Genomic DNA, 27,903 nt, shown 5'->3' on the forward strand with positions numbered 1-27,903 from the left:
AGTTACCAATGGATATTTATTTGGGGAGGGGGAACAGAAGCAGATGTACAGACATATACATTCAGTCACGTACGTTTCCTCCCAGAAAAAAAGGCCCCGTGAACATATATTACATGAGAAGGTCTCCGGATTATTATTATTATTATTATTTAAAAGCTGGAGTTGCGCCCCAAAGGGCTCGCTGTAGAGGGCAAGCGGTGACGGGTCCTCGCCGGCCTCGGATGCAGCGAGCCGAGACGATGGGGACACGTTTGGTGGCAGCCGCGTGACAACATCCTTTAAGACACCTGAAGAACGTCGGACTCCATCTCGTCTCTCGCCCGGCGCGCGGGGCCAGCGTCCAAACCTCAAACCGGCTTCTGAGATCTCCTAAAACCGTGCTGGGATATTTAAGGCCAAATTTTTGGCCCCGGTCCTTCTTCCTTAGCCTCAAAAAAAAAAAAAATTAAAAAAAAAAAAAAAAAAAAATCTCATCGCCAGGCTGTAGAGTGGTTTTGTGATGTCCGGAGGTCCCGGGTGAGATCTCCTGGCGCCGGGAGACACCAGGAGAAGGAGGAGGCGAAACGGTGCCGTACTCGGTGATTGTATTAGCAAGGAGAAGACATGCACGGTAGCGATTTAGCGTTCCCGTCTCGCCACCTCCGCGTCCCAACCCTGTTCTAAAATGAACAAGTCCTCGGTCCCGCTCCCTGCCGCGATGGCGGGATGCTCATCCCCAGCCCACCCGGCTCCCACCCTCTCCCTCGCTACTCGGGGGATATTATTCCGTGAAAGGCAAATTATTTTGCCCCGTGGCAGCTGGGCGAGGGCGCAGGGTCGCCTGCACGGCTGGACAAGGAAAGCGGCAGAGCTCGGCCTCGCCTCCAGCGTGGTGAAGCGTCTGGTTTCTCCCCAAAACGTGTTGGATGTCCCCGACTCGGTGGGGAGCGTGGTGGGGACGGGGTCCATGCCTGCAGGCACGGCCCTGGTGGGGACCGAGCGATGGCAGGAGGGGTTGGGCTGCCAGCTGGCCGCGGGGCAGCCGGGTACCGGCCCCGCTCTCCGAAAATGGGCCCCTGTCAGCCGTCCTTCCCCCCGGCCGGGGTTAACACCAGGGGTCCCGCTCCGCTCGCCCGCGGCAGAGGCTGTCGCTGCGCTGCCAGGCGCTGTCGATGAGGCTCTGAGCGTCTTCGCACTTCTTCTTGACGGCGGCGTCCAGAATGGCCTTGTGCAGGAGATCGACCTGAAACACACGCGGTGGGGTGGGCAGTCAGGAGAGGAACAAACTACAGCCACTTCCCTGCCTTATTGTAAAACCACCTCGAAAACAGCCGGCAAAGTCGCCTGTGTCATCAATACGGGCGATGGAGGGGGACGGGGCTGACGCAGGTTGCCCCCGACTCCTCCTGCCAGCCCCGGGCACTCATGGCTCACGTGCCAGGGGGCTCGAGCTCTGAATCCCACATCCCGTGGTTATTCGGACACGGAGGAGCTTTGTGGCTCTCCTGCCGGTTGCGGGAAAGCTGGGTTCACCCTGCAGGGGACAATTCACCCACTCCTCCCTCGCAGGGTGCCGTCCCCATTCGCCCTTCCTCGCTGGAGGAAGGCCGTGACGCAGCCTCGCACGCTCACCTGGTAGATGTTCCTCCACGCGGCGTTCAGCGCCGAGAGGAACCTCTCCAGTTCTGTAGTGCAACTCAAATAGAGGACCCAGGGGGGCAGGAACTGCTTGCTGTCCTGAGCAAACTCCTAAACACCAAGAGAGAGGCCGGGCGTTACCGCCGCGGTCCTTGCCCAGCCCCGGGCCGGCCGGTCCCGCAGCACCACGCTCACCAGGATACAGTACTCCTTGCCGGCCTCCGTGGAGACGGCGGTGATGTCCGTCAGCTCCGCGGTGCCCAGCGAGCGGAAGAAGCTTGTCTGGCAATCCTCGTGGCAGGTGAAAACCTTCTCATCTGTCAGCACGAGGCAGCAGGGGACGCAGGGCGTAGGGGCAACACCTTGGGGGATCACCTGCACGGGGCAGGGAAAGGGAGGGTTAAAATCTGGCACGAGGGAGCCCCATATCCGTGGGGTGCCCCATGGGGAAGCCCTCCCGGCTTGGGAGAAAACTGCCTGCTCCATCCCTGCTCCCTTCGGCAGCTCCGTGCCGGCTGGGCTGTGCCCCAGGCGAAGGAGGGGGTCAATGCACCCACGCGCGGGGGCCTGTCCCCAGCTCACCCCTTTGGAGACGGCCTGGCAGAAGTACTGCATCCAGTCCGCCATGTCTTCCTCGTTCTCGGCGCTCAGCTCCAGGGAGGGCCGGTCCGTCAGGATCACCTGGAAGGAGTGGGGCCGGTCGGTGGTGTTGGAGCGCCGGCATCCCCCGCACTGCTCGCCGCTGGGAGAGAGGGGGGAGGATGGAGATGAGCGGGACGGACCGGCCAGCGTGAGCCTGAAAACAGCCTCCGTCTGCCCTCCCCGCGCCGCGTGTCACCCCTTCCCCCCACAAGCACTCGTTTCCCATCTGTGACAGCCCCCGCCGTTGCTCCAAGGATGGGCTCTGTCTCTGCACGCCGCGGTGGAGCTGGAGTTGAGCACGGTGGGTTTGGGAGGTCGCCCAGCGTGGCTCTTGGAGGCATACGTCAGCCCTTCAGAGGCCGATTCCCCATCAAGGGGTGGGCTTGGCGTGCAAAAAGCAGGAGGAAACGAGCCCATCGCCAGCTACATGCACCGGAGCCGAAGCAAACGGGCATCTGTACCCGGCCAGGAGCAAGCAGGGAGTCCTGCAGCACGGACTAGACCGTGATTTGCCCCAAAAGACCTCCCTGAACATCCCAAGGAGCTCCTGATGCCCAGATCCCCGCCGAGCCTGGGCGCCACATCCCCCCAGCCGCTTACCCCATGTTGATGGAGAGCAGAGGGGTGACGTCCGTGCGATCCGGGTACTGGTACAAGATCCCGTTGCTGCCGTTTGGGAAGATGAGAGAGGCGGTAACTGGAGTGAGCTCGGCTCCGGCAACTGTACAAACACCTTCTGCCTTCGGTCCCACAGCCGCTCCTGCCCTGCCCTCCACCCGCGCAGCGCCGTGGGGTTGCGTCCCCCTGCTGCTGAGCAGCCACAACTGGTGGCTTTAAGCCTCCCAGGTGACAAGATTGGTCCTCTCCATCTCCCAAGCGGTTCCTGGGCAGCAAACTGGTCCCAGCACCTTCTCCGACAAGCCCTGGCTGACCCCAGTCCTGACCCACAGCCCCGGTGCCCACCTGAGCACCACGAAGCAGGTCTTCCACTGCTCCTTGCCCAGGTAGGAGGTCCCGGCCTTGTAGTGCAGGATGCCGTCCTTGGTGACCGCGTTCTCGGTGGAGCTGTAGCTACTGTTGGCAGGTCCCAGCGCCTCGTCCATGGGGTCTTCCCAGTGAACGAGGCCGTAGAAACGGACAACCACGTCGCAGGCCTGCGAGAGTCAGGTGGAGAAGTCAACGGGAGGGAGTCTCCCGTCAGCCTCCACCACGTGGAGCGACGGCCGTGATACCCAAGCTCACCTCACACTTGGACTCCTGGGCCACGAACTTTGCGAGCGCCAGTTTCTCCATGGTGGCGTCCGTGAGGATACTGGGGTACGGGGGCTCCCGGCACCCTTTGATCATGGCTGACTTCAAGGAGACCAGGAAGAACCTGAGAGGGAGACAGAGATCTCTGACGAGGCCAGGGCAAACAGCCCCGCATCTCCTTCATGTGCTCTCATGCCGAAGCGAAGGGGCTTCCACACCAAAGGGTGTCAAAATCAACCTAGGGACCAAAGGCGATGGGGGTTGCGAAGTCTGAGCTCCAGGAAGGAGACTGGTGAGACTGGGAGATGGACACCTATCCCAACACAGATCCCAGTGTGACCATTCAGGCCCTAACGAGGTCACCTCCCTGAGCTGACAACACGCAGAAGGACCTGGGGACATGCCTTGAAACTCAAGACCTCGTTCCTACTCATCCCAAGTGACACAAAGAACACAGTCTGCATCGCCCAGTGCCTGCAGGTTTTAGCCGGTGGTATCCAACCAAACCCGCTCTGGTTGCAGGACTTTGTTGTCAAGGGCTGTCACCGGAGTTTCTTGTGTTGCCCATGTCACGTCAGGAGCGCAAGGGGCCGCCCAGAAGTCCCGCACCCCAGGAGGAAGGCACCACGGTTCGCCGCCTGGTCCCTGCTTACTCGGTGAGAGCCACGTCCGCGGTGTCGAGCAGGAACTGCTTCCTCCGATTGGTGCACACCAGCGTCACCGTCTGCTGATCCAGCCCAACCTGTGCCACATAGGACTGGTTAAGGAAGCCAGGCGGGGGACGAGGGGCAGCGAAGCGGGGCTGAACCTGGCTTCTGGCCCCAGGGGAGAAGGTCAGCACTCGCTCTGCTGCCCATGTGAAGACATGAGCAAGCTGGGCCCCCGCGGAGGTGGCATTTGAGGGGGGAACGCTTCTAAGTTTCCCAATCTCAAAGATTCACTGGTCAAAACGTTCCCTGGGGAACGGAGCACCCCACAGAAACACCCCACCGGGATGCTCCTGACACCCCTGCGGCTGGAGAAGTGAGGACTGACGCCCCTGCTCGCCTCCTGCTTCCCCCAAGACATCTGACCCGACCCAGGCTGCACTCACCGAAATGTAATCCAGCTCGTTATAGGAAACGGCCTCCTCCACCATGTACGGCTTCTCCGCTGCCCCTGGCAGACACAAAGAGCTGCGTGAAGGGAAGGCAAAGGAGCCCAGTGCTGCGCAACAGCAGCGACGGACCTGCAAAACAAGCTGTGTCCCGGGCAAGCATGGAGCCGCGGGGCACGTGTCCCATGGCTTCTCGGGGGACAAGTTAACCTCAGCTCCCTGCTGTGACTGCCACTGCTCCTGGGGACGTGGCAGGACCTGGCAGGGAAGGTAGTCAGCTACAGTGCCCTAATTTATGGACAAGCCACATATCAAGCAAGCCTCCCTCCCTGCAGCCAAGCACGGAGGCTATCGGGATGGGATACCTTTCCGGATCAGGTACACGTAGCAATCCGTCAGCAGGACGTAGATCAGCTGCAGGTTCCCCTCCATGTGCCCGGTGCTCATTCGGATCATCTGTGCGGAGAAAGAAGAGCTCTCAGCCCGCGGACGAGGCAGGCACAGAGCCGGTCCTTTGCGGGAGATTGATCGCAACCACCTTACCCTGAACAACTGTTCCTCGTTCTCCCGAAAGACGTGGATCATCAGGAGGAGGAGATGGTTGTTATCCACCCTGTGGAGAGAGACAGTACAGGATGGACACAGTCGTGGGCCTGGGTGAGTCCAGGAAGGGCATTCCCCTTCTTTATTGAACTTGTCCATGATTTGGGCGCCTGTTGGCCCCCCAAGACCTTCTCCTCCTTACCCCCTTGTGCCTCACCTTCATCCTGGAAAAGGATGGGCTTTGCCCCGCAAACCAAGGACAAAGGGATAAGTGCCAGCTTGAACTCAAGATTGTTTGGAAGATGCTCTCCCTGCTGAGCAAACCCAGCCTCACCTGAACTCGGAGGGATGGGTCAGCTCCGAAGGGCTGCCCTGACCTTCCTCCACGCCAGAGTCCTCGGCGCTGCTCAGGGAAGGGCTGGGCTGCTCCTTCTTCGGCTCGTGGGGAGCCTGGGGGTTGGCAGTTTCTGTCTGGCCAGCTCGGAGTTCGTCACTCGCCCCTCCAGACTCCTCTACTGCTCCAACTGCTTCTCCCTCTCTGCTTTCTTCTTCTTCAGGAGCCTCAGGGCTACCAGAAACATGTGGCGGTTGGCCAGGCCCTGGAGTGTCATGGTGGCCACCACCTGGTGCAGCAGCGTTTGGACTCTCGACGGTAAAACGGTAGAAGTCCATGGGGGCTGAAATCCCCTCACTAAAGTCGCCAGAGGACGATCCATCCGGGGTCTCCCCTGGCGTGCCAGTCCGAAAGGACTGCCCAGGGGGCTCGAGGGGGGCGTTCCAGCCGCCGGGGTCCAGCTGCCCGTTGAGCCTGTCCATCACCTTGCTCAGCGGCTGCCCCACGCTCTCCATGGACGTGTCCTTCATCTCGGGGATGTGTAAAGCCAGCTGGCTGAGGGCAGAGCGCTCCCGACCCTCCTCCTGCCCGCCCGGGCTTGGCTCACCAGCCGGAGCAGCGGGACCATCGTCTCTCTGCGGGTCTTCTCTGTCACTCAGCCCATTCACGCCGCTGTCTCCGCTGGCCTGCTGGGTCTCGGGCACTACGGGCGCAGGGGTGTTAACCGGCTCCTCGGGCTTCGCTTTCTTCTTCTTGCCTGTTTTCTTCTTCTTGGCTAACCTGCACGGTGAGAGACCAACAGGGGACGTCACTCATCTGTGCATGCTTAGACTTTTCCAAAATAGAGAGGGGTCCCATCCTTTCCCAACAACCTTCCTCTGCAATTTCCTCTATTGCAGAGAAATCCTTATATCAAGAACATCGCCACATAGAGCCCCCGTCTCCATGCCAGGTGTCACAGGAAAACCAGGGTATGGACACCGTTTCCTACTTATCCGAAAAAGAAAAGAGGCATCAGCTGCTGGATGCAGCATCTCGGGCTTCCTTTGGCTGTAAAGGGGATCACAAATGGATGTGGAGCTAAAGTGACGTGGGAGAAATCCCTGCCGGAGAGCAAGATGCTGGGAAGGAAGAAGGTTTCAGAGGATGCGGGAATGCCGTGTCCCCGGCTGCCAGAAGAGGGAGGTGCAGGATGGAGCCGGCTCCAGCTGAACAGCACGCAGGGATGGTGGCTGCGGAAGTGTTCGGGCCTCCCATGATGCCCAGACTGCTGCCAGGTCACTCTTGGCGAGCACGGTGCTTCCCTTCCCGTGTGTCTGCCGGAGAGCAGGGAGCGACGTAAGCTAGCTTCCCTGCACCTCCCAGGAAAAACAGGGTGGGAGAGCAGAGCACAGGCCTGCTGGGCTGGTTTTGGGGTGCCCCCGCCCTGGGTGTGAGCAGACAGAGCCTTGAGCTCTTCATCTGGGTTGAAGGGCTCCGAGGGACCCCCGGGGATCTCCTCTGCAAGAGTCAAACACAGGCCAGCAGCTCTGCGGTAGCATCTCCCTCAACAGGTTTAGCCACCGCTCACTGACAAAGAGGAAGGACGGGAGAGAAGATCTGAGACCTGGAGCTGCTGCAAACCTGCCACCAGCTGGAGAAAGCCTAAAATAAAAGCCCAAAGCTTCCTCTGAACTCTCTGATACAGACCGTCGGGCAAAGGTGTTGACATCGAGCCAGCCTAGAGCTCTACAGACCCAAGGGACCAGCTCTGTTGACACCTACAGAGCATCAGTTGGGCATCTGGAGGTATAAAACCACTTTCTCGTGATTGTATAAAGGCTACACCACAAATGCTGTCTCTGTTGGGCTAGAAGGGTGGCACGTCATCAGCCTCTGGTGACAGATGACATTCAGGGGCATGTTTCCAGGCCAGGCAGCTCTGTCCCTACCTGATGACCTCCAGCTCCGTGCAGCTCTCGGACTGGTCTGTTCCTTCAGGGGTGGCTTCTGCCTTCTCCTGCGAAGCTGTGTGCACCGGCGTGGTCTCGGTGGAGGACGGCGCGTCAGCTTTCTCCTCATTGAAGGGGTTGTAGCGCTGCGTCGGGCTCTTCACAGAGGCCTTGCTGCCGTTGGCCTCTGAGGCGGTGGAGCGTGGGCAGCTGAGCGTGTCCGTGAGGTCTCCGTCTGCAAAGACAAGAAAGGAAAAGTGGGATTTACGTCGGCTCGGGCACCTGGATCAAATCAAATCAAGCAAAGCTGCGCGCTGGGGGCTCGGGGCACTACACGGTCACCGTACTGCTCCCAATGACACCATCCCGGGCGCTGGCAGGGTGCCATCAGACCAGCTTAGCTTCAGAGATTGCTGCGGGCAGCAGGCTCTTTGCGAGGAGGGACAGAGAAGCCAGCGTGTGACCCGGCATCACTCGGCATTTTGCACCCGTTGCGATTTAGACAACACCTGGAAATAACAGCTTGGTCACCCAGGAGCTGGCGGGCGGCTGGATTAAGAAGTAGCGTCCTTGGGAAGGAACTTGAGGGGTCTGGTGGCCACGGTGCTCCTTAGCAAGGCGACAGCGAGCTAACGAGGCCGCTGCCCCCCATTGCTGCTTATTTCCCCTGTGATGGGGTCTTAGGAAGACGCTCGCTCAGGCGGCGATCCTTACGGAGCCGGCTGCTGTTCTCGGCTTGTGTGAGACACACACGGGGGGGCTGGAAGTGTGTGGAGGGGGGACACACACAGCATTCACTGGGGTCTGAGGACAGCAGGCTGCACAGACAGGTCGTAGCACAACCGGCGTGGCCCGTGTTAGTCTTCAGAGGGAAAAGGAGCAGCGGAGAAGGGCTACAGGAGTCATGCTCGGAGTTATCCGTCCACAAAGTCACGGTTAAAGGAAGGTTATCCGTGCCTTTCTCTTCTCCAGCACCCTTCATTTCCAAAGCCAGCTGGCAACCTCTTGCTCGGCAAGGAGATCCCTTCTGAAGGAAATCCCAGACTAATCGGGGGCGTAGGTTTTGAGTAGAAAAATGAAACCTCTTATAAAAAAGTCTAATAAAGGCAGTTTTGTGACGGCTGATTTCAAAACGCTGCTTTGCTCCGGCTGAAACGCCTGCCCTGCAGCGTGGAAGGTGCGAACTCTGACAAGGGAAGTAAATCGGATAGATTTTTAATGTCTACATTAAAGGGAAAATAAAACATTTAAAAGCTATTTCAGCCCCAGGCTTCCAGCCTGCATCACCGAAATGAACGTCGCTTCTTATGCCTAAACCCTGGTGTGGTTCTGTTGAGACAAAACGAACTTTGTCCGAAGCACAGAATTTTAACCCCCAAATTCCCACTGAAAATGGGGAACTGCCTCAACTCTCTTTATCTCTCGCTCGGCGTACAGACAGCGAGGCATGCATCAGCAAGCTAACCTGGCGGGGGGTGAGAAGGAAAACTTTGCTAGGGACGAGGTTTGCTCAGCACACGGTAACCCAGCCCGGAGCACCGCTGGATCACCCGGGAGCCGTGCACGTCTCCCAAAACCAGAGGGATTCGCCCCCAGCGTCCCTTGGCTTCTCCCAGCCTGCACGTTAACACCCAGGGTTAAGTCGGCTCGTGGGGCGTTGGGTTTGGAAACACGGTTTGTCCTCTCTGGGCGTGCACTCGGGCTCCAGGGGCAGGTTAAACCATCTCTGCGAGCATCGCTGCGCGTGGGGCAAGAAAGAAGATGAGAGGGAGCGTGTTAGAGCCGTAGAACCATCCACATGGAATTCAGGCAGAATTTCCCCAAATATTCAGGCGGTACCGGCCAAGGCAACTCAGACCCAAGGCTCCATCCAGCTTTTAGCTGCAAAGGACAGAGCGTGGGTGTATTTCCTCTAAAATGGGTATGCGCGCTTGACCGTAAAGGCCAGACATAGCCGACAAGTCGGTTTTAGAAGTGGTAAAATAAAATTCAAAAAAAGCGTAGTGACTCAAATTGAGCAGAGCGATGTGCTGGATGTTGTGGCTTCGAGAGAGACGTTTTGACACAAGGAGAGCAGGATCCAAGGAAAACAAAACCTCCCAAATTAATCCCCGTGAAAAGGGCCCCAAATTAAAAGAACGCAGAATGAATTCAGCCGTTTTCCAGGGCTTTCCGGAAATCAATGGAGGTGGGTCGGTTTTTCGATCAGCACCCTCCGTGCTTTACCCCAAAGGGGAAATTTACAGCCTAGGGTCAGCTGGCACACCACGCTCATTTTGGACGGCCGCTGACCCCTGCCTGCCAGCTTCGCGGCAGGGGCGATGTTGCAGCTTTTCTTTTGTAACCTGGTACAAAGGCTCCTTTATCAACACGAGCCGTAACGTAGCGAGCAGCCCCAGAACCGCACTCGAAACTCCAGCCTCGTGTTTGCCACGCCGAGGGCTGGGGCAGACACGTCCAGAAGACACGGAGGCATCGTCAGAGGCAGGAAAACATCCCTCCGCTCCAGGATATACGTCCCTGCATACGCCAGGAGCTGGGGAAAGCTCTGCAAATGGTCTCACAAACGAGACACACAACCTCCCACCTCGGGGGATCTTTTCCACTCTTTTCTGCCTCTACCGAATTCCATCGAGATGGGGTGGTTGCTTGTTAAAGAAACGAACCGGGGAGCATGCAGCAAGCTTCACGGGGCAGCAATGCAGAGAGAAAAACAAAACGTTGCAACAGATGAGTATGTCCCACCTTCCCAGTCTCTGCTGGGCATGGTCTGCATTGCTGGAAAGACATCTCCAAAATCATAATCTACAAAAACGAGGGATAAAACTCAGGATTAGAAAAACAAGTAGTGGGGAGGGAGGGGAGGCGGGGGGCAGGGGAGAGCGTGAAGGGGGGATTTGGGGAGGGAGATGGGAAAGGACAGAAATAAAACAATCTTCCACCGGTATCTGAAACGCATGAGAAAATAGTTAGGGAACATGGATGCAAATGGAAACCAGCTGCACTAATGGTTGTTCCTGATGGATGTTTGCGTTATGGGAGCCACAACGGGACCAGCGAAGGATGAAGGCCCCACTATGGGAGCTGCCGGAAAGCTACACCAGAAGAACGGTTGCTGTCCTGTACCTACCAGGGATCCCCTTTGTGAATCAATTTAAGCTCTCTGTGCCTCAGTTTCCCCACTTCACACTTACCTCCCATACATACTGCGATGTTTGACTCATTAATGTTTGCAAAGCCAGGGGTCTGATGAAAAGGGAAAAACTTGTCCTCTGATCCTAAAATCCCCCGTTTCACCTACACTCCCAGGGTAGTGAGATGCTCCTGTTGAAATTAGGAGCAGTGAAATCATTATTGAAGATAAATTCCTCCACGCCAGAGGAACAGCGACAATGCCCACCCTCCGGGGCTCCGAATCCTCCACCGTCCTGGTCCCGCAACAGGGCACGGCATTTCTACATCAGCACCCAACCCCTCTAAGCATGGGGAAACTGAGACACAGATCACAACCGCTGCCCGGACACACGGAACAGCGTGTGACAAATGCCAAAACCAAAATCTAGCTCCAAAATCTCCTGGATCTCTACTCCAAACCCTTCTTCTCTTCAGCATTAAGCTTCCATCCACCAGACGGGCCAAACCCAAGTGACACCCCTTGCCCAGTCAGCAGGGACAGGTAGGAGATGTGCTGGCACCAAGACACATTCTGCTGAGCGAGGGACAGGAATACAGGGGTGCAGCATGCACCGAAACGGCTGCTTATGCAAACCTCCGGGGACAGAGGAGCTTCCTCCTGTGACTTTTATTGCTAGGCTGCTCGTGCTGTCTCCAACTTACCTGGGACGCTGGAGGTTTGGCATAAGCAAGTGCCCGAAAGCAAACCCTTTCACGCTTCCAGCACAAGCGCAGATGTCGAGGGTGAGCCCCAAACAGTGCTGTGCTTCAAAGTCCTTTGCTAAAAAGACGCGAATTCACATGCCGGGCTGTTCCTTCTCAGTATCTTTAATGTCTGTGGTTTCTATCTTCCATATAAAAGGCAACTGGCAGACCCTTGTCTCAGAGGGAAACCCATCCGCACGCAGTCCTGAACTCACTGCATCCAATTAACGGCACACATCACCCCATCTATTCCAGAAATCCCCTGATCTCGTTTTGTTCAAAAAGGAACAGGGCCAACGTATTTTGGATTAGGAAGAGCAGCAGCAGAGCTGTTCCTTCGTGTGAGCACGTTTCGTGCAGCGTTAAGAGCTCCCTGCTCCAGCCCGACGCAGGTTAAGGGGGCAGGCAAAAGGCCCTCTCTGATAAGGGGGTGACTATGACAACTTATCAGGCTGCTCAAGTTAAGATGCGTAAAGAGGTAAAACCAGCACCTCTGAGACCACCTTCCCTCAGACTGCAGACATGGAGGAAAGACTCTGGAAACTATTCCCCACCACTTCCAGCGTATGCGGGGCTCTGGACCACAAAATAAGCAGTTAAAAAAGGTCCTCTGCAGCCCTGCGTACCTGCTCTGAACTGGAAGCCACGTCCAGATACAAACATGATTTTCACTCCACGGGGAGATTTCTCCCGTTCTTGATAAAACACCCCCCCAGGATGGAAACGTGGCCTGCGGTGACTAGAAGGGAAAGTCCTGCTCTCCCGGTCCGAGGCAAAGGGGGTGTCCACAGCTTAAATCCCTCACACCTCCCACGGCAAGACAGGACAGACTCACAGCCTAACTGCTGCGTCTCTCGCTTTGGTCTCTTCCAAACCATCATTTGCTACCTCATTTGGCGTCTCGTCTGGTCCAGCAGCTCAGCCGAAGGCGATGTGGGAGCACACAGCCCTGACCGCACCCCGTCTCCGAAAAACCACTGACCTTCACTGGACGGAGCGATGGCGCTGTCGTCCCACTCCAGGTTGGTGGAGGTGACCGAGTTGAAGGAGTTGAGGGACAGGCTGTCCGAGCCGTGCACGGAGCTGGGCAGGCGGTCCTCAAAGTCTAGCAGGTACTGAGGTTTGTAGTAATCTGGCATGTACGGGGCCAGATCCAGGTAAGGAGCGTCCTGCAGAGAGGAGAGCGTGGGGTGAGTCAGGCTCTGAGTCGCCGCACGCAGTTATTAGCGCAGTCGAAACGATGGGGCTGTCCTTGAACACCCTCTGACTGTCCATTTCTGCCGCCCTTCAGAGGAAATCCGGCGGCTCCGCTGCGACACCAAGGGTTAGTCAGTGGCTTTGTGTTTACCTGGAGGGACACCAGCGTTTCGTACCACGCTTGCAGAGCTCAACTCCTTTAGCCCCATCAATCTGCCCCACCGCTGGCTTCCCCACACCTGCCCCGTTCCTCTTCGGAACACTGCAGGGGAATAACTGAGCAACAGGAATAAATCCCATTGCTGGATCTCCGAAGATCCCAGCCTCGAGCCTTTCCTAAAAGGGGCAGCTTCACATTTTCAGCTGAAGACCAACAAGAAGGTACACCCTGAACCAAACGGTGGGACCTCTGACGCCCAGGACTCGCCCTGCTCCACATACCCGCGCTCCCGGAGCCAAGAGAAGCAGATAAAACATTCACCAGATCCAAGTCGAAGCGGATGAACTCCAGCCCGGACACCAGCGTTAAGAACAAGGTCAGATGATCGTGACTGCAAACCAGGGCGTTCCTGCAGCACGGATAAAACAGGAGAGCTTTAGAGATGTGGGAAAGAGAAGAGCGAGCTACGAGCACCCCGCTGTTTTCTTGGTGTCTATGAGCTGCCACATAGAAGCTTCAGAGCTCTGAGCCTGCTTTCTTCCTCTTCCTGAGAGCAATGGCAGAGCTTAAGGGCAGATATATGTGGCTCAGAGCAGTCGGGCATCCACCATGTGCTGTCCCCGAACCGAGCTACAGCCAGATTTCCAGGTGTTCACCAGAGCTGGGTGCCCGGACAAGAGCTCAGCAGCTTCTTGGAAAACAAGGAAGAATAAAAAGGCTACACCTGGGACTGGGAGTAACAGCAGTAAACTGTGAGAGATGCATAAAAGCGCTGTTATACAGGGCAGTGTGTCCACATATTGGATCTTTAAAATAATCACGCAAAACCTACAAGGAAAGGTCAGATCCTGATCAACTGCTTGGTCCCCACTGACAAATTAGGGCTTGCTTCCGACACGAAGGGACGCCAACCAGTGCCCAAACGAGAACGAGCTGGGATACTCACTTGACATAGTACTTGTGCAACAGGCTTAGGTTCTCCTGGAACAGCCTCAAATAACTCTCCAAGGAGTTTTCGTTGAGGGCTAAGTACAGCCATGCCCGGCCTGAAAAGAAAGCAGCAAAGAGATTTATCTGTGGGGAAACAACTGAGAAGTGAAGCAAGCCTGGAAATAATTCACAAATCACTTAAAACATGTCAGATTGTTCGTTCGCATTCGTATCATTTCAGGGGAGCAACTGACCGCTGGGGAAATCTGTGGGGAAAAATGTCAGCGAGAGATGAAGGGGCAGATTCATGATTCCGAGGGGGAATAAGAATAAGAGACTGGATCAGAGCCAGCTGAGAAGCAGACACGCAACTGCGTCCCTCCAGCGAGATGGGAGCCCTGCTGGCATTTCCAGCAGGAATCAAGAGACCGGAGAGACAGAGGGAGAATCGCTCTAAATCAGCGCAGGTGCAATTTGAGATATTACACAAATTGTGGTGCAGAGAGAGGTGATGGTGGAGTCTGCGCTCGGCTCCGCTCTCACCGGTACGGGGCTTGGGAGATGAAGGGTGTTGGGATAATCAGGCAGAGAGGAGGTCTCTGGGCACCGTCCTGCATCAAAAGCGGTCTCGATGGTCCCAAACATCCGCTACGGACAACTCGCAGCAGGGGAGAAGCAGCATCGGGCAAACGACAGCTACAGTGAGATGCTCTGGGGCGAGAGGTGATGCCTCCCATCTGCCAGAAACCCTTCCCGGAGCACAACCCACCCAGCAGATCGCTTTGGTTTCACGGCAGCAGGAGCAGGGCTGTGCCTTTGACCCAACACCCGATCCCGAGAGACGGTGCAATTATTTCTAGAGCCTTCACGCAGTTACGGCAGCACTTCCAGCTCCCTGGCCTGAGGAAAGCAAGCCGTAGTCGGCGGGGAGCTGCCCGCTGGCTCCCTCGGTCTGCCTGTACCCCCAGCCCTCGAACACGCGGCCAGCACAACCTGCCTGGGCCTCCTGCCAGCTGTCCCCAAACTGAGGTTTGCCCTCGGGGCCGGGGCAGCGTCCGCGAATACTCACTGCGTCCCAAGTTGGTGGCCACGTGTTGAAGCACTTCTATCTGTTTGATGGCTTCCCGGCGGGTGAAGTGAACGACCAGCACCCAGTAGCCCGAGGAAAGATCTTGCAGGCTGGAAGAAGAAAGAAGTCCCGAGAAAGATTAAGCAAGGGCTTCGTCATCTCCATCCCAATTACAGCCTAAATGGCCTCCCCGTGCTGAGGCTACAGCAAAGCATGGTGAAAAGCAGCCCAGAAGCAGGTTCCACGCTTACCCATAGAGCAGAGCATGGTCCAGATGTTCGCAGAGCCGCTGCAGAACCTTGTCGTGGTTTCTGATGGCCGGCGTCTCGTCTTCACAGGCGGCAAAGTAGCTCTGCAGCTGCAAAAAGAAGAGGTGGGGTGGCTGAAATGCCCTTCTACAGCCCACTGAGAAGACAGATGGAGATACTAAGACACTCACAGCCAGCGTTAAATAGCTTTTTTTTAATCTCTCAGATTGCTAAACCTCGATGCAGGTTACTTATGGGGTGTAGCAATTGGTTTTAAGAGTACCCTAAAGGCAATAACTCACAGGGAGAACCTCACCCACAAAGATTCGTGCACTTTTCAGAGACACGCCAGCAGCGTGGCCGCAGCTGCAGAACCAACTTCCCTGTTTGCTGAGCGGGCGGGCTGGGCTGCACAGCCTCCTCCTTGACAGCCAACGCTACAGCGGGGTTTTCGTGGCCCCTCTGCAGCAGTGCAGCCATCGCAAAGCGGTTCAGAATAGAAATAAATCAGAGTTCTGGGCTCTGTTTCTGGCTCTGCCATGGACCTCCTCCTCGGTCCTCCCCTCCTCGGTCACCGGGTCTTGCCCTGGGAAACGCTGGCTGGGGAGAGATGTTGCTTCCAGGTATAAAAGATGCTCTGAGCCCAGGAGTCTCGTTCGTGCAAGCACACACGCTCTGTGCTAAATTTGTGCAAAATCTCAGGGCAGTTTCAGCATCCCGGGAAAAGACAGAGGTTTTCTTGTTACGGGCGGCTCCAGTAACCGCCGCGATGCTGGGTATTGATGCCGGGCAGCTGAGAGCTGCCCCAGACTTTCAAACACAGGCTGGTACGGATGGCCTGGCTGCACAGCAGCGGGGACTCGGAGGGTGCAGAGGGCAGCGCAGATACGGACGGAGGCAGCGCAGATACGGACGGAGGCAGCGCAGATACGGACGGAGGCACGTGCATATAGGACAAAGGCAGCTCAATTAATCCCAAGTCGTTTGCCTCTGCTGGGGTGAGGCTACATAGCTACGATGCATCACGTCTTGGAGTTGCCGCTCTCTCTCGAAAACAGGACAGTTTGACTCATCCTTGGTTAACCCGTTCACAGCTGCAAAGTTAACTCTGAAGTCAGCGCTGGCCCCGTACTCTGCTGACAACAGCCCTTGCACGCTCGACACAGCGGAAATTGCTTTTCTGCTTCTGCAAAACCTGCTAGAAATCCTAGAAATCCCCTTAGACCCAAATCCTCTATCCCTTCCCAGCTGACCCACCGGCCTCCTCCTGCCCCTGGAGCTTACAGATCTATTTAGGTCCCCGTCTCACACATGCTTGGCATTCAGGCAGGGAGATTACTCACCCAGGATGTAATCTCAGCTGAATATGCCACATTTATTTGCTCTGGCTGGCGACAAGCGAGCACGGTTCCTCTGAGCCACCACACATCACCCGGCCGCACATTATTTCGGTGACACGATACGTCTCGGCCAAACCTCACCGCTTAGACGGTAGATTTAAAAAACAAAAACTAGATGGCATTGCGCTTGGCGAGTCTGACCTGTCCCCCGAAACTGGTTTCTCCTCCCGAAGCGCCTTTAGAAAATCATCCAGTCTGGATGTAAAAGTTATCAAGGAGGACAGAGAACCTCACGGCCCCTGCGGAACTGCTCCCAACAACCCTCTTAAAAATATGAATATATCTAGCTCCAACACCCCCCTGGCTTGAAGGCCTTGACTCTCGCTGGAGCTCTTAGGTAAGATGGGAGAGCCAGGCGTGTTCCTGCACGGAGCAGGTCCCAGCCCTCACACGGGAAAGAACTGCTGAGCCCGAAGAACCGCCGCCAAATTCCCTCATCTGATCGCAAAGCGCAGCTCAGCCTTGTCCCTGTCCCGTCTAGTCGAGAAGGCAAATCCCCTGGGGAAGGAAATACGCAATAACGCTTCGTCTGCAGAGCCACCCGCGGGTGCTCCAGCGACGCACAGACTTTTTCACAACAGCCAGGTGAGATCCAAAGCATTTCAGCTCAGCAGTTTTACCCATTTTTGGGAGGAAGCCGAGCCAGAAGATTTACACTATTAACAGGCAGCCCAGGCCCAAGCAGGGAGGAGAACGCCCTAAAATCCCACCATTCAGGAAATATTTCAGGAGCTACCTGCAGCCAGGGTTTTAAGCTCACTCCTGCAGCAAGGACACAAGAGGAAGAAACAAAATCAGAATTTAGAGCCGTATCCCTCAAGGGATGGATAGACAGCCAGGGGCGATGCTCTCCAAGAGCTGTCTGGAACTCACTAAAATATCCTATTTGGGGGAAACTGAGGCAGGAAGCAAAGCCATACGGGACATGAACCAGGATTTGAAGGTAGAAATTCCCAGTTTGTCCCAGCCAGGCTGTTGCCTCTGCAGAGATCTGGGGTACCCTGATCTGGGGTACCCTCTGCGGAGATCTGGGGTACCCGGGGGTTCTGTCCTGGCTGTTTCTGCAGGCTCTGTGCCGGCTGGAGGAAAACGCAGCTGCAGGGGACAGCTAGGGGAAAACAAAAATAACCAGGCCCTACATCAGCTTACCGCTAAAAACAAAGAGTCACTCAGCCAGCTCTGCGCACACAGCTCGGGGAGGTCATCTTGGAGGGAACTTGGAGCCTGTCTGTGTCACCGGCTGGAAGAATTCCCCATGACAGAGAGACTCCAAGCCCGGGCAGCGAAAGAGATGAGCAAATAGAAGCATTTCCTCTTTTTTCTTTCCTTCCTTCTCCAAAAATAAGTTAGATCTTTGTTACAGCCTTTCCTGCAGCCAGTTCACAGCTCCCAGCGCTCTCCGCTGCTACACGGACCGACCTGCTCCCATCATCAGAGGATGCAAACCGTTAGCAAACAGCAGTTGTTTCATCTCAACATCTCCGAGCATCGAGAAGCACCAGGGAATTTCTGAAAAACAGATTTCTATTCCCTGGAAAAGCCTCATCTTCCCCCCCTGCGGAGGGATCTAGGTTTTGAAGGGCTCATTCTGCATTATATGAAGGATTGGTGTTATTTTTCGCTGCTCTGCGAGGAGAACGCAGCCTCCTGCCCCGCACAAACCAGTCACCCCTGCATTTCACCCCCTTCCTGCGGAGGCTGCTGGAAAACCCAGCCCCATAGCGATGTCCAGAGCAAACCTACCCCAAAAAGCTCCAGTCTGACCCTCTGCAATGTCAAGAGCCAGGGGACGAGCTGGTGTGGCTGTGCCTTGCTCAGAGTCACGAGGGTCATGCCAGCGCCGTGCACGTGGGATGCCGCGAGCGGGAAACAGGCGCTCAGCAGTTCTGGATTTGGATTCGGGCGCCCCGAGTCGCAGTTTAGGAGCTGTCGGTCACAGGGCAGCGCACCGACGGCCTACTCCTACCCGCAGGGACAAAGATGTGCCGCCACATTCCCCGGATCATAGAATCATAGAATTGCCAAGGTTGGAAGGGGCTCTTCAGATCATCGAGTCCAACCATCAGCCTAACTCTGACAAAAAAACACCACTAACCTGTGTCCCTCAGCACCACGTCTGCCCGGCTTTTAAATCCCTCCAGGGATGGTGATTCCACCACTGCCCTGGGCAGCCTCTTCCGATGCTTGACGGCCCTTTCAGCGTAAAAATTTTTCCTAATATCCATCCCAAACCTCCCCTGGCACAACTGGAGACCATTTCCTCTTGTCCCATCACCTGTTCCTTGGGAGAAGAGCCCGACCCCCCCGGCTACCCCTCCTTTCAGGGAGCTGTAGGGAGTGAGAAGGTCTCCCCTCAGCCTCCTCTTCTCCAGGCTGAACACCCCCAGCTCCCTCAGCCGCTCCTCATGAGACTTGTGCTCCAGACCCCTCACCAGCTCCCTCGCCCTTCTCTGGACACGCTCCAGCACCTCAATGTCTGTCTTGTCATGAGGGGCCCAAAACTGGACACAGCCCTCGCGATGGGGCCTCGCCAGTGCCCAGTACAGGGGGAAATTGTGCTGTGTCAAAGGATGGTGCTCTTTCCAGCATCCCTCCAAAATAAACACGGCCGACAGCATACTGCCCTGAGCAAAGGACGCGCACGGCTTGCTGGAGCACAAGCAGCCCCAAAAATTTGGCCAGGCTAATCCCCGCCGAGCTACCACGCATCCAGGGAGGAAACAAGACAGAACGAGCCTCGGGATCTCCTGGGTGGAGTCATCCCTACGGCGAGGGTGACAAAAGGCTTGCAAAAGCCGATGGGGAGGCGTTTTCGGCTTGGGAAGAGGGGTGAAGACACAACACGGAGGAAAGGTACGATGAAATAGCTTTCCCAGCTGGGGAACGAAATCCAGTTGCATCATTTCCCAAAGGCCCGCTGGCCTGCTCCGAGATCCACCTACAGAAACCACAATTCCTACGGATTTTCAGGTAGGAATTGTGGTTTCTGTAGGAAACCACAAGCATCTTAGGGCAGAGGCACAGACCACGGATGGTCCCAGCACCCGCCCCTGATCGTGCAGGACAGGCAGGAGTGATGTGGCACTGCCCTGGAAAAATGGCGCTTATTTGGAGTGTTTACTTCTCTCCTGTAAGTTGCTATAAAACGCAAATGAATAATTTGAAACCAACCTCTCCCTAATCAAGGCGTCGCAGACGGACCTGTTTGGGAGGTGGTGACTGAACTTTATGAAGCATTCGCAAAGCAGCTCCCTGACAAATCTGGGCAGCCAGCCGGGCTGGAGCTAGGGAAAAATCAGGAAGGAGGAAAGCAACAAGGTTAAAAAGCATTAACTGAATGCGACATTGGTCATCTCTGGGTTTTCTGGAGAGATGCTCCTCTCCTGTGCTCCAAAACCAGAAGGAAGTGTTGAAGGCTGGACTCACATGGGGCACGGTGAACGCCTCGAGCCCTGAACCGGGGCTATTTATAGACATTCTTGTGGCCAAAATAAGCGCCGTCAGCATGCAGAAGGCATCCCCGCCATTCACCGAGACCACTCTGCAGCCCCGACTGCGTCTGAGCACTGGTGTTGCGACAGCACGGGACAAAACCCGCTTCGGTGAACTGGTTACAAGAGCCCAAACACTCGAGGCTGGTGAGTTAAACGCACTTGAGAAGAAAGCAGAGCAGAAGGGCGTTTGTCCAAAGGGAAGAGCGAGCTGGTTTGCACGGGGGGAACACGGGGTTTGCGCTCCGAACAATCACACCTCGTCCCCATTGAGGAGGAGGGGGGTTTAATTGCCGTTTATCAATCACAAGTTGAATTTTTTTTTTTTTTTTTTGCAGTGATACACCACACCCCCCTCTGGCACGCACGAGAAAGGATATTCCTTGCACAATTTCATAGCCTACTAATTGCACCACTTCTCAATGAGCGTGAAGCTCTCCAGGCTCATTTGCAGAGCTCCTGTGTTGCAAGAGATGCCAAAAAACAATTGGGCAGGCGTGCTTTAAAGTCCACTCTCCAAACCTAATCATTCTTGAGGCTCTCCTTTGAAATCTCTCCAGTATTTCTACAACCTTATTGAAATATTGAAATACAGACTCCGGACCCGTTCACGGCTGGCCACAACCCAACCGAGTCTCCATCTCCTCTCCGTAAATCTGGCCCACAGATGTTTCACTAGCAGCTTTCCAGCATTGAGTTCATTTCCCTTGTTCTGCTTGGTATTTCCCTGGCAGGACGAACACGGCAAAAGAAAAGCAGAGATCCCAGTTGGGCACCCTTTGGGTTCCTCTGGTTCCCTAACCACGGTGCTCGCTGCACGGGAAAGGCGAGAGGCGCTTCGAAACCCGCTTTCCCACCCAAAGCACATGGACTGTGAGTGGTTTTCCCCAGCTGCAGGAATGCAAAACAGCAACAGTGCCACAAAGCAGCAAGCGGACAGTCAAAACATAACAGAAACTGCAGAAGCCTTTCTTCTGCCTCCATTCCTCTCCTCTCTCCATCTTCCCCAGCGGCTGGAAAGACCTTCTCCAAGCTACCAAGCACGTGGCTTTCTTTGAGGGCAGTATTTTGTGAGCCATCCAGGCAGGCAGCTGGAGACACAAATCCTTTGCTAGACTCAAAACCCTTCCCAAGCCTGATGCCAGCACTTGCTTTTCCACCACCCTGCACGACTGGACAAGGATGGTGGCACGTTACCTACCGGACTGCACAGCCAGAATAACCCTCTGCAGCAAGAGCAAACCCACACGGTTTCCTGTGACTGTAGCTTGCAAAGCTGTCTAACAACGCGATTAAAAAAAATGCCGATTAGGAAGCCAGCTCAGGGCCTTGGCACTCAGTCTGGGGCTGCACCTGGAGCTGAGCACCCTCAGGAGCAAGCCTGCAGCTCCAGGGAGCACCAAAAAAGGGTGGCAGGTGACCGAACTTGTCCCATACAGACGACGACAGCTCAATCCCAAGGGAAGAGGCAACGGGAAGGGACAGGATAGACACATAAGAACTAGCAAGTAGCACTCTCATACCTGCTTAGGGGAGTACAGGCGTTCGACAGCAAATGGATAAAAAGAAGGAGAAGGCTGCCTGGAAAACTCCTAGTCTTCCATACCACCCATAAAAGCAGGCTGAGTTTCAAGGCAGGAGTCTTATTCTCTCTTATATGCTTGTACAACACAAAGCCCTGAACCTTCAGCTCTAGCAGGATGTTTTGGAGGTTGCACACACGATCTGGCTCAACATTTCTTACAACAAACTTCCAACCAGCACCAGCCTCAGTGCCCAGCTTCCCATCCCGGACTCGGTACACCTTGCCTGGATGTTGTGGCTTTCCCCGATGAAATACATCGGCACTCTCGGAGCATCGGCAGGTTGAAAGCACCACAAATGATGTTGGAGCAGCCTGGAGAGAAATGGAGCATGTTCGTGATGTGCAGAGACAGGAGCCTGAAACAGGTGAAGCTGAAACCCACGGCAAAGATGCTCCGTGGCTGGAAACGCAGAGCTCTGAAGCATTTGCAATCCAGGGCCAACAAGGCTGTCACCTCCTGGGACACGTAGACTTGTCACCTCCTGGGACACGTAGACTTGTCAGCTCCCATGCCCTGAAGGCTTTTCCGGGGCTTTCCTTCATTATTTCCAAGCAGCAAACCTTGCAGGAGGCTGGTCGTATGTGTGGCTCAGCCAAGGACAGGATTTTTCCCAGTGGTGACACCTTGCAAGTCACAGGGACCATCCCATTCCTCTGTCACGGCGCACAGAGCGCACGGAGCAGGGGATGGGCACAGAGCTGGCTGCCGTGGGACAGGATCCCTGCGCTCACTGAAGGCAGATGGAAAAGTCACACGCTTGGCACAAGAGGAAAAAAACCACAGATTTGACGGGAAGGAAAAAAAAAAACCCCAAACAAGTCTGGTTGGTAAACACGCCAAAACAAGCGAGCGCAGGGTGCTCGTGCCCTGCAAGTCTCGGTAACGGCGCTGCTCTCCCAGAGAGCTGCTGCTTACTCACACACCGGCTTCGAATCCCTCCCCGTCGACCACGTCCTCTGGCCCGCAGTTATTTGTGCATCTCGTCTTGGACCAGGATATCAGAAGGAGGGAAAGCTGGAATCACTCAACCGGCAGCGAAATTGTGCAATCGGAGGGAGAGAGGTTCGGAGGCACTGCTTCAGCCCCTTGTACAAAATGCGCTGCTGCAATTCAGCCCCCTAAACCAACTGCCCTCCCAGGGAAATGCTTTGCGTTAGTGGCTGGAGAACAAACAGGGGGTTTTTCTCCCCAAAAGGCTACCGTAGCCTTGTCTAGCAGCAGATCCAGAGCTGGTTTTGAGAAACACCTCTTCTGGGTATGAGAGACAACGTCAGGTTAGGTACCCACAGAACACAATCCCTTTGCAACTGCAGTCGACGAACCTCGAATCATTGCCAGACCTGTGTCAGGATGCGGCATTAGGAATTTCAAAAGAGATAAACCTTGACATACTCAAGTAACCCGAGCAATACACTGCTGCGTGCTCGGCAGAACGACAAATGGCTTTGTTTGCTTGCCAAACAGCAGCAAAGCCCTTAGAGGACCACCAAAATACGCAGCGTTGGAGCTGCCAGAGTTTGTAGACTTCTTAAAAGCACCTGAGCCAACCCTTGCGTCTTCACAGCCGATTTACAAGCTCCACGAGATTGCTGCTAGCTCCAGCCACGGGCTCCTGGTGGTCCTGTTGTCTGGTGGCTGGCAACCCCGGTACACATGGCAAAGGGGCAGGCCAGGACGGCCAACGGGAGCGATGTCGATCCCTGCTGCGTGCTCCCCACGCCAACAGCAGATGTGGCCTGGAGCAAACATGAGCGAGAGGAAATACCCTGGGAAGAGATAAAACCCTCTGTGGTCTTAGAGCCAGCGAGGTGCCCCTCAACAGGAATCGGAAAGCAAGTTGCCATTTGGCTGTTTTCACATCTCCAGAATTGCTACCTCTGTGTCACGACAGCTGGGCTAAATAAATCCACCCAGACGGAGATAAGCACGCTCTCTCCATGATTTGAAAAGGGATGCTCCGCTCCAGTGCTACCTGCTTCTCTCCAGGACGTGGGGGCACCAACCCACCCCCAGATCTACCCTCCCTGGCCGTGCGGGAGAAGCAGAGATGTCGCAAGGCAGAGCTCAGGGAGCCCGGGGGACTGCAAAGGTATTTCACTGGTAGAGGGCTGAAAATCAGATCCGGAGACAAGCAGAAAAGGCACAGCATTAATTCACTGTGGGGAAAGTGGAAACCTTCCCAAAGTCACGCTTAAAGGGAGCAGAGCCAGGGCTTTTGGCAAGAACTCCTGCAACATCAGCAAGAAAACCATTGCTCCACCTGATTGACATGCACCGAGGACCGGCTGCTCTAGAGTTCATGGGAATTTGTGTCCTTCAAAGCCAGTAGGAAAGCCTAAAACATAAAGAAGAGTCCCAAGATCTTGGATTCTGATCTCTTTTCTGATTTTAAGTTTAGCACCTGGCATTGCCAAAACCGAGCACTGTTCAAGGACTTTGCATTTTCATCACCTAATCACGAGCAGGACAGCAATCAATCTCTCCTTAACCCACCGCCATGTCCAGGAGGGCACGGAAATCCAACAAGAGAACACAAATCATCTACGCTACCAGCTTCGGTGTGGTCCAGGTCACCTGGGATAGCTTTTAGCTACCAGGAGATGGTTGGCCAAGGATAGATATGAAGCCGTCGGCATTTCTAGCGTGCTTAACCCGGCAAGGGTTCAACGGGGAGGCACCAGGAGGCAGCAGCTCTCACCCCACTGCTGCCACGCACAGTCATAGCTCCTACAAGACAACAAGCACTGGAGTGAACGAGGGTCTGCACCCCGCTGGGAAAGGCTGCGCAGAAAGCGGTGAACGCACACCGAGCCGTAACGTGCCCATCTCCAGCCTTCTGCCTCAATAAAGCCCTAATTCTTTAAAAACAAAAACAAAGAAAAAAGGGTTAGGCATCAATTTGCACAGTAATTTGTGCTGGAGCACAGCCCTGTTAGCAGAAAACAGGCTGAGGGACTGCTGGAAGGGAAAGGGGAAAAGAAACAGTCAGAAGACAGATGCAACGAGCTCCACAGCATCAGACCATCACACTGTCCACGTAACCAGAGCAGAAAGCATCGCCCTCGCAATGAACTTGTATCTCCCAGGGAGGAAAAGCTGTAGATGGGAAATCAACGCCATGTTCCCAGCTCCCTTGGATGTGTGCTGGGATCGAAGCAGGGACCCAACTTGCTACTGCTGAGCTCTCCCAACCTCTCCCGAAGCCACCAGCCTCTTGACACCTCTCCAGCTGCAGGGGACAATTTATTGGGTGTCTAAATCAGATGTTCTGCCTCTCTCTCTGCAGCTGAGGCCCGATCTCACAGCTCCGCAGTCAGCTCAGCAAAGCTACCGCTGATCTCTGAGATACGGGCAAAGGACGCGAACAGTCCAGATCTTGTCACTCGGGTATCACACAGAGAAACCCACGGGTTTGTCATTACCCTCTCCGAGCAGGTTTGCATCCCTGCCTTTTCTAGCTGTGCTCCATCTCTCATATATTTCTAGGAAAATAAGAGAGAAACAGTCCCATTCACTCAGGCTCGAGGGATTCGCTTGGCATGAAAGCAGTTGGTTTTTTGGGTTTTTTTTTTTGCTGTTGATTTGCACAGAGTTTACTCACTGCTTGTGCTCTGACACACACACACACACACAGACACACACACCCCCCCTCGAAACTCAGAAGCACCCTGGAGAAACTGAAGTCACAGCCAGGCAAAGTCACAGCCAGAGGTCTCCGTGGCACAAACCCTGCCCAGGGCTGTGCTGCTCCTCGCTGCCTTCCCCACCTGAGGCAGAGGGAAGCTGACAAGCACCCTGATGGTTCTCCCCCGGCCGCTCGGTGAAAATAAGGCATTTTTTTCTGCTGCTGCTACTTAAAGCCTGACATTGTAACCAGGTACCCCAGCCTTCCGCGGTGGTTTGTCCCAGTTTACCCAGTCTCAAGGCAGGGTTTAGTCCTGGCTGTCTTCTAAAATAACGTCTGACTTGCAGTGTACGGACTGCCGAGAGTCTGAACTCATCTTTGGGTCTGAAGCTGAGGAAAGAAAACCAACCGATCATCATCCGGCCAAAAAGTGGTGTGGAGAGGTGTCCACATCGCTACAAACACATCCAAACCCTCCGCTCCACAACTCAAACCTGCCACGATGGCGAAAGTAAGGAGCGAGCAACCTACACAGCTAGGAAGCTTTTCAAATCAGAGGCGGGATACTTGGAAAACTTCTCCGCACCCCATGACACAATTCCAGCGACGAGGAGTTACTCAAGAGGGACCCAGAGGTGGGGAGCAGAGGATGAACGAGAGCAGGATTTCCCAGCGCACAGCCAGGGTGTGGGAAGGGTGTACCTGCTCCGCTAACCTACTACCTTACTCTTCCCACCAACGCAGTGAAAAAGAGAAATATCAGGGACTTGAGGGACGAAGTCAGACAGGGAAGCGCCAGGAAAAATTAGTGGCTCCACAGCTGAAAGGGAGCGACATCCCTGAGAAAGGAGAACTGCATTCCGGAGGTAAAAAGCGGGGATGTGCCAGCGCTGGACTTTCACCATGCAGTTGAGTTTGGTTTCGCTGGGATGGTATCAATAAGTCCATCAGCCTGGAGGTTCTCGGAGGTTCCTACGTTGCCCCGAGCTTTCCTGCTCTGAGCAAAACAGGAAAGCAAAAGGGGCAGGATTGAAAATTCCCAAAATCCCTCTTTGACGCTGGACCAAGACAGGAGCTGGCAGAGGTCAAAGCAGAGGTGCTTTGGCAGAGCTGTAGCTGAGGAGCCCTGGTCAAGTGCAATAATAATTAAAATAGCCACCATGTTGATTTTATAGCATTTCCAACTGGGATCGTCCAAGGATTTCCTAAATGCAAATAAATTACATCCAACGAATCCTGTGTGGTAAGTAGTATATCCTCATACATATGGGGAAACTGAGGCAGTAGCACTGCAGAGCGTTGTAACAGAGCTTGGAGCAGCCTGAACATCCACCGATTTCCAGGTAAGTAAAAGACTATCCTTTTAATTTTTAGAGGACAGAAAGGTAAGAGATCAGAGGGCAGGATCACCTGTGAAGCAAAAAGAAAGGCTGGGAGAGGTTTGTGCATCCATCCTATATCCCAGGGGCGACGTCAAGCCATCCATTCCTTAACAGTGCTGGGAATTCACTTGTGACGGTCTTCGTAAGACAAGTTTTCATGGATGAATCTGTGTCAGGACACATTGCAGACCACAGGAAAACTTCTATTCCGTAAGGCAGCAGAAACCAAGTAACTGGAGAAACGTCAACAAGTCTGGAAAGCCTCCTTTCCCCCAAACTTGGGATGAAAACTGGACCAAGACTCCCTTTACCTCCTCAAACAGAGCTTGAGTTCTTTCTCAAACACGGCTGGAGCTCCCACGGGAACCAGGCAGCCCAACCCAAAATTTCCAGCAGGTCTTTACAGCTCACTCCTGTGACCAAACAGACTCCAGTGTCCTGGTCCCCTTTGTGCCAGCAGGCAGATGCTCCCCACCAAAGGGATGGGCTTTAAGAAACGCTCTCACCGTCAGCAGATGCCAAGGGGCAGGAGAAATGAGGGGCAAGCAGAAGGACAAGGTGAGAGACAAGGTATGGCGGTACGCATCTTCAGAGCCCTTGTTCTGAGGGCTCAGACCAGGGCACCATCAACCCGTGGCGTGTGCCTGCCTGGAGGGAGGACCTCTCCGAAGAGGGTTTCTGGCTGGACTCGTCCAGACCCCCCCCATACAGCCCCAGGAAAAGGGATCCCCCCAGGATCCCCCCAGTCCTGCCTGCGGGAAAAGGAAACCCTTCAAAAAGCGTGAACCCCAGAGGGGAAGCCAAGTATATCCCAACCAGCAGAGACGGAGGTTCCTGGGGGTGACCCCAGCAGTGTCCCTTTGGCAGGGTGGGCCAGGGGGTGACCCCACACCCCCAGGGGTGCCTCTGGGGTGTCCCGTGGCACCAGCAACAAGGATGCCTCCAACCTCACAGCACAGGGGGTCCCTAGGGACACCCCCAAACCTGCACAGAAGAATCCCTAAAGGCATCCCCTACCTCTGGCAGAGGGGATGGCAGAGTGTCCTTGACCCCACACTCCTGTCCCAAAGAGTCCCCCAGTGTCCCCAAGGTGCTCCCAGCCCCCTACCTTGGGGAGAGGGGCGCATCCCTAGGGCCTGTCCCTCAGCCCCACGTCTGGTGGTGGTGTGTGTCTTGGGGGTCTCCAGGAGTGTCCCCCAGCCAGAGGACAGTCCCCAGGGACACCCCAAGGCTGTCCTAGGGCTGTCCCCAGCCCCACGGCCCCGGCACAGGGGGGTCCCCAGCCCCACACTCAGCCGGAGCTGAGGACGTGGTAGTCTCCAGGGCCACCCCAGCCCCACACCGGGCCCCCCGCCGCCCACCTTCTTGACGGAGAGGGAGATGTTCTCCAGGATGCGGTCCTTCACCTCCGCCGGCTCCATGGTGGCGCCGCCGCCGCCCGCCGCTGCCGCTGCCACCGCCGCCGCCGCCCGCCGCCGCGCCCGCCCGGCGGAGGCCGAGTGCCGGCCCGTCCGCCGGGCCC

General features: G+C 55.5%; 1 protein-coding gene across 3 annotated transcripts; it reads right to left on the reverse strand.

Moving 5' to 3' along the window:
• On the reverse strand, positions 1 to 27,903 carry PLEKHM2 (pleckstrin homology and RUN domain containing M2). Of its 3 annotated transcripts, XM_063353785.1 has the most exons (20): positions 27,743 to 27,899; positions 14,901 to 15,007; positions 14,650 to 14,759; positions 13,597 to 13,696; positions 12,972 to 13,059; positions 12,276 to 12,462; positions 10,160 to 10,219; positions 7,415 to 7,649; positions 5,484 to 6,263; positions 5,150 to 5,219; positions 4,972 to 5,062; positions 4,604 to 4,668; positions 4,164 to 4,252; positions 3,502 to 3,634; positions 3,223 to 3,413; positions 2,860 to 2,925; positions 2,200 to 2,359; positions 1,813 to 1,992; positions 1,612 to 1,728; positions 1 to 1,222 (listed from the first exon to the last, which is right to left on the reverse strand). In XM_063353785.1, exons 1-20 carry the CDS (start codon positions 27,800 to 27,802, stop codon positions 1,085 to 1,087), a joined length of 3,027 nt encoding a protein of 1,008 aa, XP_063209855.1. In that variant the 5' UTR covers positions 27,803 to 27,899; the 3' UTR covers positions 1 to 1,084. The 3 variants fall into 3 exon arrangements, 2 of the variants coding, with proteins under 2 accessions (XP_063209855.1, XP_063209856.1); XM_063353786.1 differs by lacking the exon at positions 10,160 to 10,219 and having other exon boundaries at positions 27,743 to 27,903; XR_010073494.1 differs by lacking the exons at positions 1 to 1,222; positions 1,612 to 1,728 and having other exon boundaries at positions 1,970 to 1,992; positions 2,200 to 2,298.

The sequence above is a fragment of the Chroicocephalus ridibundus genome, chromosome 16, assembly GCF_963924245.1.
Source record: "Chroicocephalus ridibundus chromosome 16, bChrRid1.1, whole genome shotgun sequence".
Classification (NCBI taxonomy): domain Eukaryota; kingdom Metazoa; phylum Chordata; class Aves; order Charadriiformes; family Laridae; genus Chroicocephalus; species Chroicocephalus ridibundus.

Coding starts and splice junctions, on each gene's coding strand:
- PLEKHM2 (XM_063353785.1), bottom strand. CDS start 27,802: ATGGAGCCGGCGGAGGTGAAGGACCGCATCCTGGAGAACATCTCCCTC. Junction 5,063..5,149: donor ACGAGGAACAGTTGTTCAGG/GTAAGGTGGTTG, acceptor TTCTCCGCACAG/ATGATCCGAATGAGCACCGG. Junction 4,253..4,603: donor ACGAGCTGGATTACATTTCG/GTGAGTGCAGCC, acceptor TATGTGGCACAG/GTTGGGCTGGATCAGCAGAC.